Source organism: Diachasma alloeum, unplaced genomic scaffold (genome assembly GCF_001412515.2).
Source record: "Diachasma alloeum isolate Michigan unplaced genomic scaffold, Dall2.0 Dall_scaffold_78908, whole genome shotgun sequence".
Taxonomy (NCBI): Eukaryota; Metazoa; Arthropoda; class Insecta; order Hymenoptera; family Braconidae; genus Diachasma; species Diachasma alloeum.
This window is the reverse complement of record NW_021683643.1, coordinates 4421484-4437011: the sequence shown is the minus strand read 5'-3', so window position 1 is coordinate 4437011 and position 15528 is coordinate 4421484. Positions and strand designations below refer to the sequence as shown.

Genomic DNA, 15528 nt, shown 5'->3' with positions numbered 1-15528 from the left:
TTGACATTTAAGATGATATACATTTGAGCCCTCAAAAATGATGATTTATTTATTAATTCGATCAAAGTGTCCGAAACTCCTAGGGGATTTAATATTGGAAAAAAGTGTCCAAAAATCTAATGATTCTCAGGATGAAAAGGTCTATTCTACATCAATTCTTGCAATTAAAATTAGAGAATATGAAAATTGAAGGATTGCAATGCTTCTATTCGGAAAAAATGTTTTTCATCACGCTGTGACGAAAAGTGAACTTTTCGGCACGCTCCGCGTGCCTAAAAGTCCAATTTCCGCCACATTGTGATGAAAAATATTGTTCGTAACTCGTGAAAAAATGTTTTTTAGCTCATGGGATTATATTATAAACCTCCCACTCGCCAAAAAACACTTTTTTGCACTCGTTACGAAATATACTATTCTGTACTGCTTCTACGATTTCTCGCCTGGGAATTGGTATTACATACTTCCAAAACTCGAAAACTTGAAAATCACTACAGAAAAATATTGTTCCTGGGCTGTTCCGATGGGGTTTTTTACTCGTGTGGTTGGCCAGTTCTCGCCTACGGCCTCCGAGCCGTAGGCGAGGACTGGCCAACCACATAAGTAAAAAACCCCATCGCAGCAGGCCGGAAAAATACTATTTTTTTGCTTGAATTGCGTCAAACAGCCGCTTTTCGATTATTTAATTTTGCTCTATTCTCCCACCATAAATATGAAGTGTGGCGCGGCTCGGCCTGCATCAATTCGCATCATTACCGACAGAGCCTGCCACTAGCACCAACGACGAAAACAGATACTAGTCGCGAGACAGCCCTAAGAAGATACATAGAGTTATTCAATCTATTATACATAGTTTTTCCTCGCATCTCAATGTACCACCACAGCTTTGACGTTCCAACTTTTGAATCGCAAATATTAGTTAATAATTATTTGACTGAATAAATATAGTTTATTGATAACGCATTCAGTTATCTTCTACTTATATCAGACCCCTAAATCTCCATAGAAAGACTTCATGCGCGCAACCAAAAGGGCACCACTATCAATATTATGGGTATATGTTTTGGGAAGTACCGAGTTTTATGAGATACCAAAAGAATTTCGAGCAGAATAGTATTTTTCCAGCGACGTGCTACGCACGCGCCTTCTTATCTCCTCACGTTCTGGCACTTCGATTTCAGCCTTCCGGTAACAGGGATTCGAGATTTTCGAGATATATCGAGATCGATTTCCTTTCTCCTTTTTACGATAGGATTTTAAGCATCTGTAGGGCAAGCGAACAATAACCAATTAATGTTTTTGCAATAATTATTCATTTTTAGACATATAATCGATCTTCAATGTATAAATCGCATTCCAATAGCCCGCGACCTTTAAAACTCAGATGAATCGATAGAAATGTGTAAACTCTCAATACTAGAGAACGTCTAAAGCTTCGAATGATTGAGGACCAATTCGTAACAATTGACACAAATACCTTTCATAATCATCAAAGATCATCTACAAGATCTGTAGTTCACCCTTTCACCCAAATTTCGCTGCGGCTACACTCATAATTCCATTGTAAAACTTGAAATATCTCGGTCTCATTCCGTAGCGCTGACTTTCCTGGTGCTTTTCTTGTCACTCTGCCCCACTTGCCTCGTCTCGAAGAAGCACATGCGCCTCAACGCAGCGAGCGATATTTGAATTACCGGGACAATCAAGAAAAATAAGGATAAGTAAATAGAATATGAGTAAAAAAGGTGTGGCCCTGGGTGTTCCGATTGCTCGCTGGGGTTAAAATTTCAGTTGTTCTCCTAATAAGTCGCGGTCAGTTTAGGCGAGGAACAGTACATAATTTTTATTACGTTACAATACATACATACATACATTGCTTAAAAATATGATTGCTTCCTTTTTCTAGGCATTTCCACCAAAAATTGAAAAAACGAAAAAAATCACGATTACAGAGCTTCCATTTGAAAACAAAAGTGGTAAAATAGAAAAATGATGAACTTGACGATTCAACGTGTATGAAAAACTCTATTTGGCGTTATTCTCTATGACGCAATTATAGCTTGATGTATATAATACTGGGATAATTTCTATATGTCCAGAGAAACGAGTCCTATGAAAATTGGGACTTGGAAAATTTTATGAATTTTCTAAGAACAATGATAATAAATGAGAAAAATTGATTCTTATGAAATTTTAAAAACTCGGTAGATATAAATTTTTTAAGGAATTATTTCTAAGGAACCACCCTACATGGATTTTCTATAAAGTATCTCTATAGATTTTTTTCATACGTGAAACATGTGCGATAATAGCCACGTTCTAAATGGAATATTAGATCGCGATGTTTCGTTAGAGGGAATTGACGTCATCAGACTGGGAACTGTCTAAAGCTTCTAGTAAGGAGACAAATTCACGAGATACCAGGAAGCAGGGCATTTACATTGAACGCCAAGTCAGCGGTGAAGAATCTGCGGCTGACAGCTAGTTACAACTAGCAGGGTTAGGGGGAATGCAAATTTGGATTATTGCAATCGCTTGGTGGTTCGAAGGTGGTCAAAAGTAGTCCANGTCTTACTGAGAGGTAATCCCCCCACCACTTCCCACTCCGGGCCCTTTAAATCATTTCGGAGCACGTTTGGAGGGTAGAAAATTGGTTTAACGAATAAGAATCTCAGACTTAATTCTTTTGTTATTCAATTTATGTTTTTTTAATGAACGTGGAGTGAATACTACAAAAAAAACATAATTGAACTTATAACGGAGAATTATTCGTTCGAGTATAATCGTAATCAATTGTTTGGAAGTGACACGGAGAAGATGACGATCGAAAAAAATGCAATGATAAATGACGAGCATCAACAATCTCATAAGAAGTGCATGATCATTTTCCACGCTCCTTTTTTTTTTTGGTTTTACAGCGATAGTACAATCAAACTGTTCAATGAACCCATACGACAGCTCCAGAATAAATTGATCAAGTGCTGAACATATGTGATACACGCTTGAATCCTGTGGGGATCAAAAGTGGCCCAATTCCATATTGATTGATTTCTTTTATTCAGCTGATTAAATGATAACTTCTTTTGCAAGGTACCCGTTAGCTGCGCCCCCCTCCCCCCCGCGCCTTGCCAGATTTCTAACTGCTTCGCAGTACATAAGGTGGGCCTTGGCCGCCATTACAATGTTACAGTTTTATTTAACTGTTTGGGGAACCATCGTCATTTTGGAGTAATGTAATTTCAAAAAGGTAATAATAATAATTTTATTAGTCACTCTTCGGGAGCGCAATTTTTTTTTACGGGAATAGTCGTAATGAACGTTCTAACAAGTATTTTCTAGAGAATGAAAACCTATGCAAAGGGTGTGAATGTATGCAATTCCAGTAACAGAAGGTTAGAAAACCGAATAACGTTGAATGCCAGTTTTTTCAATTCCTCATTACTCTGCTATCAACGTCAGGGCGAGTCCATGTGCTCCGAAAATTGAAATTAGGTTTATATCTTTCACTTGTCTGTGTCATGATTTTTTATACCTATTGAAGTGACCGGGAGACCGCTCATTAATGATAAAATGAAAAACGCGGAGAATTTGTTGAAAAAGACACTGTATTCACCATCAAGCCTTTAACGCACTTCAAGGAATTCAAAACTGAACGAAACGAGAGACGATGCTTTAAAAGGAAAGCCTAAGATTGAAAGAGATGAAGTCACATTCCCTTGAAGATAACGAATCACTCATGGAGTGGAGTCGAATCTGCACATTTACGAAGGAGGAGCAGGTAAAACCCATTCGTATTTGATTCTCAATTTATCCACTCATTCGGGATTGCCAGATTCTAGGGGGAAGTGTCAAAATCTTCTTTGGTGTAAATTCATTGCAATTAAATTCAAATAATTTTTATCCTATTTTTCCAGTGTCAAAAATTGAAAAACACTCTCCTCCAAAGACAAAATGATCCAGACCTGTTGGTCCGCGCGAAGAAATTCACCGAAGCAGCAGAGGTCGAGAAAGAAATGGAAACCTGGAAAAGAGAAATAGAAGAGCTATCAAAATCCCGAACACTGATCGTCCCCCAGACCCAGAAAGAGGCCAAGAACGACCCTGAAACGATGATAAAGTGCCTGACGATCATTTTCACAATGGCCCAAGCAACATCAGTAACGACCCTGACATCAACCCTGAGAAGCCTCTTCAACAACCTGGCGCTCCCCAGTATCGACCAGGACGATGCAGGGGTCCAGGCCCAGGCTCTGAAGGCAGTGGGTGTCTGTCTCTTCCTCGATGTGAGAGCTCGCCAAGAAGCACCTGTTGATGTACCTCGTGGCGATGACCTCAGACCAGGAGAACCAGGACCTATGGCAGATCTGTCTTGCTGTTATTTTCGACATGTTCCTGAGATATGGACTGGATCATTTCCAGGAGATCATCAGTACTGACAGGACAATGGACAATAGCAGGCAGAACCCAGAGAACAGCAGACGTCATGGCACCAGGTGATTACAATATATTTCATTCATTTCATTAATTAATTCTTTCATTCCTTCAATCCTTCATTCACTCATTCATTCAGTACCAAAGTGGTAAAGGGTACCAAGTTGATTTTCCATATATCTTCTTTGCTGTAAGGGAATGATCTATTCACGAAGAGCCTTTGCAAGTTTTCTTTTGAAATCAATTGTTTTAGAGAAAATTTCAAATCTATGCAATTTTAGAATTGAATGATACAACTTGAACTTTCCTCTGAATTTGCCATATTCATCTCGAGGGTGAATACAGTACTCCATAAAGAAATCTATGGAAACTTTTTTTTTGTAAATGGAAGAATACAAAATGAAAAATTTCTGTTGGTATTTTTCAATGGCAATTTCAAAACTCTCAAGTTCGAGAATAAATCAAAATACATTATATCAATTCTATTTTTCTCCAGTGTTTTAATTAATTTGTACGTTTCCATCGACAACTGAATCAGCACAGGGAAAAGACCTTTCTCGTCACCAGTAATAATGTCTCAATATTATAACTCTGTCGTGTTGAAATCTAGTCAGCAAAAAACTTGGAAATGAAACGAATTTCGAGAAATTTTAAGAAATCTCGTCGGAAACGAAGTTTGAATTACTAATTTTCCCCTGATATTATTTCACTTGAATCCTGACTCACTTTTTCATCATTTTGAGGACATTTGAGTTCTTAAATCCAGAACGAAAAAAATTGTAGAGTTATTCTCTTTCTATTAATGGAAATTCTCACCGACCAATCCAATTAAAAGAAATAGAATAGAGGAATAGAGGAGGGCATATGAGAAGGGCCCATCTTGTTGATATGGAGTTATGAGTATTCCAATATTATTGATAACATTTCGTCCATTTTCCATCATTTGTTTGGCTACCCAGAATTTTTCTTCGGTGATCAGATTCGTCACGTGTTTTCATATTGCCTCCTATCCATATTGTTATTCCTAGAATTTGTCGGTAGAGGACTTTCCAATTTATGAATAAATCACCTAAAAGTTCGTGTATAGAAAAAAATTATTTAATTTTTCAGTTCATCTGTTAATTCAGAAGAAAGCTAAAGAGATTGGATCTAGTCCCGAAATCTTATGAGCATGGCTGTTACTCTTTTGATGAAAGGGGAGCATTCTGCCAAAGCTGTTAGTGATTGACAACTAATAATCTACTAATCCTAATGGGAGAATTCGCAGATAGTATGTCCTTCGACGGTGAGTTTTTGACGTAGCAAACAATTAATGTCAAGAATAAATCTAAAAAAATTACAATATAATTAAAGGGTTTTCTTCTTTCTCATGGTTTTAGGTCATGAATAGGAAGATAACAGGATGTTTGGATCGTTAAGAGACATTTTTCTTCAGAGAATATGCAAGATGAAAAAATTTTGTAAGGTTCTAACGATGGAAATCCTATAAAAAAATAAAAAGTAGTAATCCCTTCTATGCTCAGCCGTATTAGTGAACCAAAATCCATCATTTGTTAAAATTTTTTAATTAAAGTCCCAAGCAAAAATCATTTTACATCATTCAAAACAAAGAATTCATCTCCACACTCTGTACTGCAGTTAAAATAATTCTCCTCAGTCGGTAATACAGGCCATCTTTTTATCCATTGTCCAGGAATATCGATATTTTGTTTTGCTTTTATCATAAAATTCTAAATACGTAACGGTTTTTCCGGTACATATTGTTATTCTACTAAATTTTTGTCCCGAGATCAGCATCGAAGTATTGTTGCTCACCCTTAAGTTCATCTTTGATGAATATCACAAGTTGAATCGAATAAAAAGCACCTGATCAATTTGACCAAAAACAAGTAAATAATCTCAAAAAATTGGGAACAAATAACCTGTAATGAGCCCCGAATTCATTCGAGAATTGTATTTTGACCTCACGTTCGTATTATGATGTCGTGAATATTGATGCACGACACTTGGGAAGCATAAAATAGTTAAATGAAAAAATAACTCTTCATCATTCATATTATTTTTGAATAGCATTTCAAATTCGTTGATGACGTAGGCGAAACACATTGGAAAAGAAGCAAATTAATAAATATCAATGAAAAAGTACTGAAAGAAAATTCTCAAATAGATGTGAGAGCATTAGACAGTCCCAAGAAAGATGAATGGTCTTTGATTTTCTTTTCATCCTAGTCCAGGTATTTCAAATATAAAAAAATTACCAGAATTATTCTCACATGCACACGGAAATTGCATAGAAAAATCCAACCAATTCAATAATATATTCTATCAGTGATTGGCTAATTTTAGCATAGAATTTTGCCTTTTCAATGAACGTTATTTCAGCAGAAACTATTTTGCAGAAGAAAAAATGGTAGAGTTCCATCTTTCTATACACCTTTTTCTATCAAGACGTTTTTCACATGCATTTTCTCGATATCAATGTTTTGGGTTTGTTATCACTCCATTTCTTTTTTTTTCATTAAAAGGATCAAACAAAAAATCATAGGAAGTTTACTGGAAAGCCAACAGAATTTTCCTGTGAATTGACGTGGTTTTCCCACGAAATTTCCGATAAAGATTAATTCTTCTCATCTTTCTAGTTAAATCCAAATTGGAGAATGGGTCGAGTAGCTGGGACACCCGAAGACACAGCCATACAGGTGGTAGAAGAATTTATCGAGGACTTCAAAACGAACGTTTTTCCAGACTATTCTTCATCATTATGGAAATCAATGAGTAAAAGAATACAAGATTTAGGTGGAACTTCGAATTTTCACGATGTGTACACGGCAGTCGGAGAAAATCGACGAAAAATATTGTCAAAAGCACGAAAAAATAAAGGAATTGAGCTGGAGCCCCCCTCCTCCCAAGCCAAACAAAGCAAGGAAATCGTTCAATGATTCCAGTATATTGGACACTTCTACTACGGGACAACACTCAGACGATGATTACGAAATAAACCCAGAAGCTGCCGGATTGGCAACCTTTCATCTTGTTATTTCTCCATCTAACTGGCAGAAGATGCGTGAACCACCTGACGGAAAGTCTGAAATGCTGAATAGAGCTAATCTTGTTAAAGACGTGTATCAGTTTATCCTCTCGGACTTAATCCATCATCAGACTGATCTCCCTTGTGTGTATGCATTCAAAGAGGCTAATGAATGTAATTCATCTGAAAGTCCCTATTTCTTGCGTGTGAAAGGGACTTGCATACGTAAAACCTGCCAAAACCCAATGTTCGCCTATGTCGATACAGATCCAGAAGATTCGGAGTTCATTCTTATCTTACGCACAAGAGATACAACAGCTAATAAAGATCACGAGGTTATACATCGTCCCACCAGAGGTATCATCCGAGAAGCAACAGGTGCGCAATTACTGAATCAAGGTGCCTATAATTATAGGAAGGAGCAGATCAGCAAGCGCTCAACTCTGGGGAGGAGAATTAATCCTACAATACCACCCATGCATATTCTCCATCAAGTAAAGAAAGAACATCTAGACAAAAAGCTTGGTTCCACTCCTGGAGACGGCAAAGACGTCAGAATGACACTGATAAAAATGCAAGATGATCCCAAGTACAATACTTCAATCCTAGACACGAATTCCAACCCATTTGTCGTGACTTACAACTCTCCAGCCCAGAGATATGCTTACAAACGTTATCACGAAAAATTAAAGAGGAATTCATCAGTATCAGGGGATGGCACAGGTAGCATATCGACCAAGTTCACGCGTGGCGATCAGACTAAGACTGGACACATTTTTATATACTCTCTAGTCATTCACGTCGATGGTATTATTTTACCAATCCACCAAATGCTCACTGAGAGCCAGCACACCAACACTCTCGAGAGATGGATGAGAGTATGGATCAACCCTCCGCGGCCATTGCCCAAACTTCCAAAACCTAGTCAATTTGTTTGTGATGGTTCGAGGGCATTGATGAACGCAAGCTGCTTAGCTCTGAACGATCAATTGATAATAGTATATGTTGATACGTGTTTCTTGTACGCCATTGGTGCTGATGAGTATAGGTATCGTCCTGCTATTTCTACACATATACGAAATGACGTTGCTCATATCTTACATCAAGTGGCAGGATGGAAGTCCCTCAGATCTCTTCATTGGTCAATAGGGAACTTGCATGTTTTTTTTTTATTTTATTTTTTCATGAAAACGTGGTCCCTATAATCCATTTTTAACAAAAAAACATTTAAAAAATGGTTCAATAATTAATTATTAATTTTTGAAAAAGTCAAATTTTTAAATGCTCCGAAATCGCTCGTGACGTCATTAGGCGGGTTCTATACTTTCTCATGTGGCGCCATCCGCCGGAACATGATACCATCACCGTCGGTAAATGGAATCCTAACCAAAACCAACCAAAATACTGGCCCAAGACTGAACTCCAAAATGTCAAATGCAAGTAAAAATGTTGGCAAAGCGACGTACAAATATTGTTTTGTACCCATATGTGTAAACACAACTGTGAAAACACCAGATAAAATTTTTATAACAGTTCCGGTGCGTGAAGATGTCCGAAAACTCTGGTGCGAAGCCGCAGGTTACTCTGGCCAATTACGAGGCAGATGTGATATTTGTGAAGATCATTTCAAAGTAAGTAGTTGTTTTATATGTTTTACTGGTTTCTGCCTAATTACACAATTGACATTTTGAACGATTAATGCAGAATTTTGATTAGACGTGTGCTTTTATGGTGGAGATTCATGGAAATTGAAAATTGATCTGTCATTTACAATCTTGAATTCTTTTCAATTCTTCTCTTTTTGATTGATTGATTGATGGTTTTTCATTTTTTTTGTTGTTCTTATGTAGTTAGAAGAGGATTTGGAAAACTATGTGCAGTGGAAAATGACGAATTGTCGGAAAAAATTGAAAGAAGGCGCCTATCCTCGATTCTTTGCATGCCAATTGATCCCTGACTGTCAATCGACATCGCGATCGCAACTATCTAAATTAACAGAACGATCATCGGAGACTGCCACGTCCTCCCAATCAAGATGTACTGAGACCAGTGAGCTTGAGTGTTCACATTCGGAGCAGATGAACCACTCTGATGATTTTGAAAATTTGCCAGAGATGCAACAAAGCTCTGCTTGCAACACCCATGAAGACACTCGCGTTCCAAGCTCAAGTGGTCGTATCCTGAAGATAGATAGAGGCACACAAACATCAATAATCACTTACAATAAATACGTTCAGGCAAAGCCAGCTCGTAACCATAAAGGTATAACTTGTCGATTGCTAGACGCTCCAGAGCTTTCCATCGATCAAGTGGAGAAGTCTAAAGATTCTCCACCAAATGTCTCGGCGACTCCAATCATCGAAGACCCTCTACCAAGTGCCTCAAGATCTATCGTCGAAGACCCTCCACCAAGTTCCTCTTCATCTCCAGACATCAATCCCCGTCTACCAAGTGTGCCCAAAACATTAATGGATGGAACCCCTGGCTCCAGTAAAAAGAATTCCATCCCCCTACAATTTCACTCAAGTTCCTCAGACAGTAAAATAGGGAGCAATGGTACTGTGAACTCATCGCTCGATGCAATCGGCAGTGATATTTTGGATACCAGTAGTGCACCTTCAACTAGTAATCGCAGTCTGAAACTCCAGCATTTGAAGATGAATATATACGAAAATTTCACGAAATTGATCATCGAAGATGATCCACTTTTGATGCTTGATATACCTGAAAGCTCCATGTATGTGATAGATGAATTCATCTCTTTGACAAACATTCCTCGGAAATATGTATACATTACAATGAAAACAATACGCCAAAACGTTCCTCATGCAATTCTTGCATACGATTTTGGATTATCTGAATCTCAGATTTCTAGAATTTTCAGAAATACGGTGGGGAAAATGGCAAAGATGTTCGAGGAGTGGATTGTTTGGCCTTCGAGGGAAGAGATATTACTGAATCTTCCAGTTCAATTTCGGTTGAAGTATGGAGAAGTCGATTCGATAATTGATTGCTTCGAAATTCGAATTGAACACTTGAGTCATGCAGTTCACCAGGCAGTTACTTGGTCAGAATATAAAAAGTGCAACACTTCTAAACATCTTATATCCATAACTTCTGATGGTTTGATTAATTTCATCTCATGTGCATATGGCGGTCGCGCGAGTGATGTAGAAATTGTAAAAAATTCTGGTTATTTGTCTGCTCTCCCCCCTGGATCATCTGTCCTCGCAGATAGAGGATTTAAACAAGTCGAATCAGTGTTATGGCAGAAAAAGTGTAAACTTCTACGACCTCCTTCAGTTCAAACGGATGTGCAGCCAACAGAAGAAGAAGTTTTGAAGACGAAACAAATGGGGAGCGTTAGAATTCACGTAGAGAGAGTAATCAGGCGCTTGAGAGAATTCAAAATGTTGCAACCACATGTCACTGTTGATCATAACTTATTANTGTGCGACAGTTCTACTTGTACTGCGTGGGCTTCATGATTGACATGCAAACTGTCGACGAATTCCAAGAGATATTCCTTTTAACATGTACAGTTAGTCTTCACTCCAGTGAAAATGAAGGTATCATGGCAATTCCCGGTGGTACTGTCCTGGATGCCAGGAAGGCTCTCCAGGACAAAATTGCCAAACGACCCCCCTCAATTGTTCTCATAGACAAANCTCGATTCTTCTGCCTTCAATGAAGTCTTGGTTGGGAAAAAAATCGTCTACGAAGTGAATAAGAGTTATTGGGGTGAATTTTTAATGACACAAAAAGTCTTGAACACTCCATGGAGCTCTTCTCAAATTTTCTAAAGTTTTTTTTATTTTTATGGATTAGAGGGATTGATTCAAGTATTTTTTTCCGTGAAAGAAAGAAGTTTTTTTGGTACTTTTGTGGAGTTCTGGAGGTGTCTACTTTATTTAGGAAGTCAATTAGTGCCATTAGAGNAATTGTTCTCATAGACAAAGCTGCAATGGAGAGCGACACGGGAACTTATTCTACTCCAGATAAGTGCCCAGAAGAAGAGAAAGAAGGTTCATCTCACCAATATCACAGTCATCTTAGAGAGTGGATTGATGAGATCGTTAAGAAGGCTAAAATCGTTGAAAGAAAGGCAGTCAATCATGACATAAATGCCTTTGAAGCTCAAAGATTCATCGCATCACTTATCAGCCTTTGCTATGAGTNGACTAATATAATAAATTATATTTTCAAATGCCAACATGTATATATTTTTCACGTATAAAAAAAATTCAGTTTCTTTTGGACTTGACTGAGTTCATAAGGGCTGGGAAGACGGCTGATATCCAAAATGCTGAGGCCTGCTGAAGTAAGGTCTTGGTTAGTTGAGGATCGAATAGTTCTTCGATGATTGTGACGTTCTTAATNGAACATTCAATTGATTCTGATGATTCTCTAGATAATTGGAAGAATAAGAGGATTGAAGGCAAACAGAAGAGAGTAGACTTTGCTGAAGCCACAAAGCAGGATAAGAGGAAAGAAATTGAAGAGACAAGAAAGAGAGATCGATATGAGNGTCTTTTGATGGACACTTTACTTCAATGACTGAAGTTTTAGTCAAGCCATCTGGCGATGCTCCAAACCAAGGATACTTAGGTGACAACAACAAGCCTGATTTCAATATTTTCTCTCCGATCAGCTCTTCAACAACCTTAATGACATCAGCTTCCAACTCTCCCCCTTGCCATGGCNATCCTGAAGAATGTAAATCCCTCAATGCCTGTTATTCTGGATGGGATTACCTGTTTTATCCAAAATACATGTCATCACGATGCCATCCTGGAGATTCTAATAAGAATGGCTATTGATTCTGAGGACNCCCCTTGCCATGGCATCATGGTCCATCGTTTTCCCTCCCATAATTTTTTTAAAGAGGGCCCCTTCTGTTGTTCGACAACGAGCAGTTTCGTGAAATATTGAGGCTGTGATCCGGGCATACCTCATCTCGTACCAAATCGGTGATGCACTTTNCCTGATCCTAGGCAAGCTGTTCAATCAGAGAAAGGAAATTCAAGTCCAACTCATCAAAAACACCTTCGTTTATAGTATTGATACAATGAACCCTCCTATGGAAACCTGGATGTACTGTCTACCACTCGATGCAAGTCGCACACTGACTTACGAGTGTGTAGGCTGTGGAGTCTATCGTGAGGTACAAAACAGTATTAAAGTTGATAGCAGTGTGATTATAGCTGAAGGATTCAACGCATTGGAAGGTGCTTTGCTCTTTGCTCATGGTGATTACTCTATTCAGTGTAAGGGGTGCAGACAGGAGTGTTTACTGACTATACTGCCACATTATTATGTATGTATTGAGCTTGATATTCGGGAGGATCTTAAGGCAGAGATTGGGAAAACGTGTCGACTTGAACAAATTCTATCAACGATAAATCTTGGATCAATATACAGGTGAGCATTTGTATCAATAAAGAACAAATCAAGGGATTGTTGATATCGAGATCCCGTGATATTATTACAGAAAGATCATTTCTTGATTTTTGCAGGTTAACCGGAGTAATTGGCTTCACAAGGAATCCAAATCATTTTATTGCCTATTGTAGGAGGGCAGACATTCGTTGGGAAATTCACAACGACTGTGATTATAAGTCATCCATGTGGACCTTCAAAGGTTATCGAGCCACATCTAGCAATATACATGAGAAAAGATCTCAAACACTACTCTCCACCACCACCCTGTGACTTACAAATGCCGATGAATGACCCAATCATTGAATACCCTAGTAGTCCCGTTGAATCTGTCCTTGTAGAATCTGAAGAAGTTCCCATCGAACAGGATTCATCTTCAAGCCATTTCGTCATATCAGAAACATCAGTTCCTGTGGATAAACAAGTCATCTATTCTACTGTATGCATTGAGTCTCTAGATGACACTGCAGCATCTGCTGAGCTGGGAGCAGTAACATCCAGGTTGGAGACTGAAACTCACGTTGACAGCAACAATAAATCAATTGAATCTGTCGTTGTAGGAGCTGAAGAAGTTTTCATCGAGCAGGATTCATCTTCAAGCAATTTCGTCATATCAAAAACATCAGTTCCTGTGGATAAAGAAGTCGTCCATTCTCCTTCATGCAATGAGTCCCTAGATGCCATTGCAGCATCTGCTGAGCTGGGAGCAGTAACATCCAGGCTGCAGACTGAAACTCATGTTAACATCAACACAGAAAAAATTGATCAGAACGATATTCTTCCTCCCACCATGAATCTCGTATATCTCCAGGGCAAATACTACAGCATCCTTAATGCTTCAACATTCGATTCACTTGTCCAATTAATGTATTCAGCTGCTAATCTGAATATTCAATATAGAAATGAAATTAAGAACTCTAACAATCGAATGTTGAAGTTGATCTCACTATTAATGGAAGAGGGAATCACTCCAAATTTCTTGGAACAACGAGCAAGATGTTTAGTCGAGAATTTTCCCTTATATGTTCATCCAGATCGCATGTATGGTAAAATGGAGAGGGCAATCAGGATGAGCGGAACCACGTTGTGTACTTGGGAGAAGTATCTGAACGATGAGCCTAGTGGAGTTGAGGCATACAACTGCCCCAAATGTGGAAAGTACACAAGACCCATATTCCTAGAACCTGATAGTCAAAGACTCATCCGTCAACGTTTCAGAAATTTGCAAAAGGCTCTTGACGTTCACGATATGTTATACAACGTCCAATGCAAAAATGAAAAATGCACTGAGGTTTGCACTGTGGAATTTCTTTACAATCTCCATGTTTATGTCAAATTCCTATGCACTACTAATTGCATGCATAAAACATGTACACTGAGAGACCTCTCTCAATCTGCAAGTTCGATTTTACAATCGTGTCGGTAAGAATTGATTCATATAAATTTGTCAATGGATGAATACTCCAATAATATTCTCTTATTTTTTCCAGTTACAATTTAATAGGCGTGAATGCATATGTTCAGGGAATATATCATACCTTTATAATGACAAAGGCTGGCAACTGTGAGACTTAAAACTGGATATTTATCGACCAAGGAGTGCTCGAGTACTATTGAGATTGTCCCTTTTGGAGTCCTCTATCTGATGGAAACAAAGGAACCTTGAATGTGGCAGGCTTCCATCACTTATCGTTTTTGTATCCTGATTTTGCACATCTTGGATTGAATCGCCAAAGGAACATGTGGATTATCATAAGTGTTGTGAGAAGGACTACTGAAAAATGTTAATAGTTTCCAGGGACCATGATCACGAGAAAAGGATTGTTAAAGAAATTGGAATTCCCTACGGGTTAATTTTCATCTCTCTATAGATTATTTTTCACTATGGATATGATTAAAAGTTTCCACATGAAATGTGAGCTCAAAATTCTCGAGAAGAAAAATCATAAAGAAGGAAATGCTACAGAAAAGATGAGAAGGGACATTTTGAACAGAAAATTGAGGGGACGTTTTTTTTGCGTGATTAGATACTGAGGGAAGGGAAAAATCAGTAGGAGGCTAGTAAAAAGACAAACAAGGAAGTTTCCCACCTATTGTTACATGTGAAATTGCCTTCATAAATTGTGTTTTTAGGAAGAAAATTCTCTCAATTTCTTTTTTTTCGTTTAAAAAATTCCATACATTTTTTTTCACGCTTCATTATTTAGCTAAACCATGATATTTAACGTTTTTGAATTCAAGAAGAGAAAAATTGTGTCTTCCGCTCCAAAGTGATTTTTGGGAATTGTTTGGAAAATACATGAGTGTTTTTTTCACGAGTGTTTTTCGAGTGATTAGATGTTGAGGAAAAAAGGAAATGGTGGAGTAGTACTCACATAACGAGTCAGTTTCCAGAAATAAAGTTTTGGGAATAGTTTAAAGGATCGATATAATGTTCCTTCAGAATAAAACCAAAGAAATTGATCGAGACATGTATCTTTAAGTGGGAGGGAATATTCTGAGCAGAAAATTGAAGTGCCGACTTGATTGCCTCCATAACGAGTCTTTCTGGGGAGAAATTTTGGGAGTCAGTTTTTTCAATCACTTTTTCTTTAGTCAAACGAATTGATAGCATTGGTTTTAATTGTTATTAT

General features: G+C 38.0%; 3 protein-coding genes across 6 annotated transcripts; all 3 read left to right on the top strand.

Annotated features, from left to right (window-relative positions):
- Positions 1-3273: 3273 nt before the first annotated feature.
- LOC107047732 lies at positions 3274-5944 on the top strand. The gene is made up of 4 exons (XM_015270545.1): positions 3274-3775; positions 3912-4490; positions 5539-5713; positions 5808-5944. The coding sequence occupies exons 1-2, from the start codon at positions 3698-3700 to the stop codon at positions 4431-4433; spliced, it is 600 nt and encodes a 199-aa protein (XP_015126031.1). The 5' UTR covers positions 3274-3697; the 3' UTR covers positions 4434-4490; positions 5539-5713; positions 5808-5944.
- A 2791-nt stretch (positions 5945-8735) lies between these two features.
- Positions 8736-12013, top strand: LOC107047707. Its single transcript, XM_029126731.1, has 3 exons — positions 8736-9087; positions 9307-10924; positions 11868-12013. Exons 1-3 carry the CDS (start codon positions 8809-8811, stop codon positions 12011-12013), a joined length of 2043 nt encoding a protein of 680 aa, XP_028982564.1. The 5' UTR covers positions 8736-8808.
- A 432-nt stretch (positions 12014-12445) lies between these two features.
- On the top strand, positions 12446-14968 carry LOC107047733. 4 transcript variants are annotated; one of them, XR_001461649.1, is made up of 4 exons: positions 12446-12877; positions 12973-13396; positions 13456-14317; positions 14386-14968. XR_001461649.1 is itself a non-coding variant. In XM_015270547.1 (4 exons), exons 3-4 carry the CDS (start codon positions 13125-13127, stop codon positions 14468-14470), a joined length of 1278 nt encoding a protein of 425 aa, XP_015126033.1. In that variant the 5' UTR covers positions 12446-12620; positions 12723-12877; positions 12973-13124; the 3' UTR covers positions 14471-14968. The 4 variants fall into 4 exon arrangements, 3 of the variants coding, with proteins under 3 accessions (XP_015126033.1, XP_015126034.1, XP_015126032.1); XM_015270547.1 differs by having other exon boundaries at positions 12446-12620; positions 12723-12877; positions 12973-14317; XM_015270548.1 differs by having other exon boundaries at positions 12973-14186.
- The last annotated feature ends 560 nt before the right edge of the window (positions 14969-15528 follow it).